The sequence below is a fragment of the Vollenhovia emeryi genome, unplaced genomic scaffold, assembly GCF_000949405.1.
Source record: "Vollenhovia emeryi isolate VEMERY1.0 unplaced genomic scaffold, V.emery_V1.0 DF939823.1, whole genome shotgun sequence".
Lineage (NCBI taxonomy): Eukaryota > Metazoa > Arthropoda > Insecta > Hymenoptera > Formicidae > Vollenhovia > Vollenhovia emeryi.
The window spans coordinates 7,195-11,934 of record NW_011966543.1 but is presented as its reverse complement, the minus strand read 5'-3'; the positions used below and the strand labels follow the sequence as shown (position 1 = coordinate 11,934).

The following is a 4,740-nucleotide window of genomic DNA, read 5'->3' as shown; positions in this document are numbered from 1 at the left end:
CAGCGGATCCCGTGCTCACAGCATTGGATGCGAAGAAAACGTGCGAGCATGTCGCTGAAGTGGACTCGCCACTCGAGTCGATACCGCAAAACATCACGAGGCTGTGCAACGGTAAATTGCATATCGTGAGAACACCGGGAGAGGTGAATACTCAGTTGGTTCGCATACAGATATTTAACGTCGATGATATCAAAGCTGTGGATAAGCGTAATTGGTGTAGACGCGCCAAGCTGCGAGGGCAATTTTTGTATTCTTCGTCGACCGTGAATACCAAGAATCGATTGGTGCAAGACTTGATCACCGCTGTGACAAACGATCTACTACGTGTTGACGGAGTCACGAGAGAGACGCGCGATCTGTTTATTGACGATGCGCAGCCGGAGCGTAAAAGAAAGCGTACCGCAACCGCAACCGCAGGCACGAGCTGCATGACACACTCGTAATGTGTATGTATGTATGTATATCCTATCACTTTGAATAACCACACACTATGATATGTCTATAACGTGTCTCGCACTTCTTTTGTCGGTTATTTATATATCTGTAATGTGTACCGAGAAATAAAGTATACGATATTGCGTTCTTGCGCAGTATCCCTATTTATATTTGGACGAGGTGAATAAATAAACAAGACGGGTACACTCGAGTATGTGTGTGTTAGTTTTTTTATTTCCTTTAACATAGATACTTAATAATCATCGTCGTGTCGTTAGTGAGTATATTGCTCGGTCGCGCTATTCGATAGAGGAGATTGCGCAATTGTTTCAACAGGTCGTATCACGGGCAAATAATGTTGACGATTCGCAGATCGAACGTACCCGCCGTTAGTACAGTTTTCGTAAACTCGTTGAATTTGTAAAACTGTCGTCGGGTCGTGAAATACAGATTGCCGTCGATGTATCTGAAGATTGACGTTACTCCATTCGGTATGGCTGGAAAGATGGACTCGATGGTGTGAAATTTGCTAATGCTGTCGGAGCAGTCGTCTATCTCACCGACGAGATATCCGTCGTACACCACGTACGATTTTCCTTCGTTCGTATTTACGGCAGCGTTTATTTTCGCATTCATAAGAATTCCAAATTCTCGAAACGGTCTCGGCCACGTTGACACTAGCGTGAAGTCGGGATAGTTGACTTTGTAAATTTTATCGTCGACGAATAGAATCAGATGATCCGATGGCGTTTGATACGCGGCGGAGATGCGCGTGAAATTCGAATGAATGAATGGCATGTAGTTGGACAGCAGCATAGGTTCGTTGTAGGTCTTTCCATCTATGTCGATCGCCCATATATGTTTTCCGTATGCTATGTACATTCGTCTCTCCAACAGCAGTATCGCGTCGACGCATTTCAAGGCGCATAGATCCGGTGGAGCGTTTGGTGTTGGACGAGGCGGCGGCGATGGTGGCGGCATGGGATTCGTTTTCGGTGACACGTCGGTATCCGTAGCGCCGTACAGATTCTGTATGTTTATAATGTCTTCGTTGCTGAGCACAACGGGACGGGGGTCTACTGGTGCGAACGCATACATTATCGACGCATTGTTGGTACTATGATCTAATCCTAGCGCATGACCGATTTCGTGGGTCAACACGTATAGCAAATACGCTTTGTCCGATGGACACGTATCTAACTCGACACATATGTACCACGGTTCCGTCTTGTCGACGTGAATCTCCGACGTAATCCGGCGCTCCATTGGGATAGAAGGCGTGAGCCAGCGTGCCGCCGGGTCCGTCGAAAGGGTTCGTGCAAACTTCACCGTTTCGCGACTCGATGAACGTGTGATGGGCCGCGCGTCACGATAGAAGAATATTTGGCCATACCACGTCACGCTCAAACGTTAGCGTCGAATGCGCTTGCCAAACATCGAACGCCGCCCGAGTCGTATCCAAGAGCGGTTTGTTGGCCAAGTGAAAATTCCACGTTAAATGTTTTTTCGGCCACCTACGTTCTTTCTTTTGACCCTCCTCTTCGAAATTGGCTATATCGCGTAGACCGCATCGCGCTTTACTCATCTGGTTTAGAGTTTCGTTGTTTATCATGCCGGTAACGGGTAATTTGTAGTACTCTTGAAACAGGCTGATTGCGTGTTGAAGAACGAATGTATCCTCGCTGTTCGCTAACTTATCGAACTTCTCGTTTAAATACCCGTATCTCTGCAGATATCGTGTAACGAACGAGTCTAGCTCCTCCCGGTTCCGGACAGGACTCCGGCAGGAATTATTTATTACTCGAATAAATAGGTACTCAATCGGACACGCGGTTCCGATTGACGGTTGGAGGAGCTAGCGTTCTCGCGGTCGGTATTTGACGTGCTGTGTGTCGGTTCGAGTGAATCCTCCGTTCCTCCTGTTGCCGAATATGCTCAGCTCCAGGGCCGTCGGGAGGAAAGGAGGCAAAGTAGATCTTAGTCCTAATTGCTTGGAAGGGATCGGAAATAAGTCTTACAGGTGTTTTACGGTGAAACAATAGGAACGTGGTTTATTCAGAGGATATATATACAATGGAATCGAGGTAGTTACAACAGGTTCGCCCTGTATGTAAATACAAAGGAAAAGAAATAAGGATTAGTGAGTAGAACGAGTCCGCCCTGTGATTAAATACAAAGAAAGGAATGTGATTAGTATAATGTACCGAAACACTCGGCCGGAACGGAATACAGGATACAGAATGATTTAAGGGTGGTCGGGTCGGTCGAAATTACAGGAAAACGCCGTTCACAATATAAGGCACGGGAACCGAACGGATTCGCTTTGCTAACAGAAACTGATCCGTATTAGTTTGCACAATTCGGCGGAGTAATCGAAGAAAACGTAGGTAACGCGGTATTTAAGATAACGGGATTAAATAGTATGTGAACCAAGGATAATATACTGGATCGCGCTGGTAACGGTCGGTGAGGATGTTAACTATACAGGATCCTCTGGTCTGTAAGGAAAAGAAGTGACGGAATTAATACTACGGGGCTTAATTCTAAATTAGTCGGAAATTATTTTCCCACCCGAATATTCCCCCCTGAATTCTACACCGGTCGGGGGTCAGGAAAAAGGATCGGAACAGGTCAGGGACACGCCCGAGCAGCGCCTCGTTATGCGTGTATTCTCAGTAGCATATGTACACCGGGCAGCACCCCGTTTCTGTGTACGCTACTGCGGACGGATAGGAGACCGGTACGGGATCAGTAGCTTATGTACATCAGGCAGCACCCCGTTCTAGTACACTACTGCGGAGGGGACCGGGGCACACGAGCAGCGCCTCCACCTGTCGTGTACTCCGGAATGGTATATCGCCGGACGGCAGTACCCGTGATACCGGCGTATACCGCAGCAGAGGTACCCGCTGCCGGGTGTCGTCGCTCGGTGCTCCGAGGTAAGACTGGGTGATAGCGCTCGCTCCGGAGGGGCTTTTATACCTCCGGAGCATAGGCGCGCGGGTGGAGGTGGCGGGGGTAGGCGCGGCGTTGCCACCTCCGCGTTGTTATGGTAACCGCGGCTCTATTGTGCTCGCGGTATGCGTGGAATGCGAGGTATGCGGCTACTTCCGGCCGCGCCCTCCCGGCCACCTCCGTTACAATCGTATTACCATTTCGTTATTCTCTTTCCCCGCGGCTCCATTTTCGTTATTCTCTTTCCCCGCGGCTCCATCGTTCTCTTCGACCACGATTCTCTTGTTATCGTTGACGACGGCACCGTCAGCGTTAACGGTGAGAAGATACAGGATCTGTAGCCACATTATGCGCATGGCTAATTTTGGCAACATTGCGACTCGCGTTCGCTCTCTCTAGTGGTCCCTAATACGATGACTCACTTCGTACTGACTACTAACTATTGAGTATATATATATTACTGTACTGACTCTTTTATACCCTTCTGCCTTACACTTCTTCCCCCTTTTCTTTCCACAGCTGCATTCGACTAGCAGAGTGGCGCAGTGGAAGCGTGCTGGGCCCATAACTCAGAGGTCCGTGGATCGAAACCACGCTCTGCTAGGCGTTTTTTTTTCTTCACGTTACTTGTACATAAACAGACATTAATCTAAATTTTTTTATTCTTTTGTATGGTGATAATGGGGAGTGGGGTCTGAGCGCGGTAGTGGGGAGGGGGGTCTCAGCGCGCGCCCGTGGTAACCAAGGACGCAGCGCGTGCAACTCATATACTCGGTTCTTTACCATGTGTCATCAAGTGTACGCGATAGCCGCATGCGTTTGACGTCAGACTGTCGACCGCGCGAGCCGGGTTCGAGTCCCGGCGAGCTGTCGTTTTTTTCCGCGATTAAAAATTTTTATTCTTTTATGGTGGTAGTGGGGAGGGGGGGATACATGCGGCTCGCGCGTGCATGACTCACTGCCTCTGTTACCCTGCGCGATGGAGCGCCGGTGGTAACCGGGGACGCCGCGCGGTGGCGTGGGGAGCGCGGGGTATGCTGTCGGCGAAGGAAGGGCATTGCCCCCAACTCCGCGCGGACCCGTGTGGAGGAGGGCTTGGACCCCACCTCCACGTGGGCCTGTGTGGAGGGGGGCCTTGCCCCCACCCCCAGTGGGTGTGGAAAGGGGAGGGGCCTACCCTCCCCCCGCCCCATGTGGGCGTGTGGAAGGGGGTAGGGGTTCCCCACCACCCCCCACCCCGGCAGCATACCCCCCTCCCCGCGCCCCGCGCGGCCGCCCTGAGGTAGTAGTAACCTAGCCTATCTACTGACGTAGAACGAGTCGTCGAAGCACGACCCACGTCGCCGGATG

General features: G+C 50.6%; 1 protein-coding gene and 1 non-coding gene across 2 annotated transcripts; one reads left to right on the top strand and one right to left on the bottom strand.

Annotated features, from left to right (window-relative positions):
* Window positions 1-777: 777 nt before the first annotated feature.
* On the bottom strand, window positions 778-1,701 carry LOC105556719 (matrix metalloproteinase-27-like). Its single transcript, XM_012003810.1, has one exon. The coding sequence runs from the start codon at window positions 1,699-1,701 to the stop codon at window positions 778-780; it is 924 nt and encodes a 307-aa protein (XP_011859200.1).
* Window positions 1,702-3,921: 2,220 nt separating this feature from the next.
* Window positions 3,922-3,993, top strand: Trnam-cau. Its single transcript has one exon. It is a non-coding gene; the product is annotated as a tRNA-Met (tRNA).
* The last annotated feature ends 747 nt before the right edge of the window (window positions 3,994-4,740 follow it).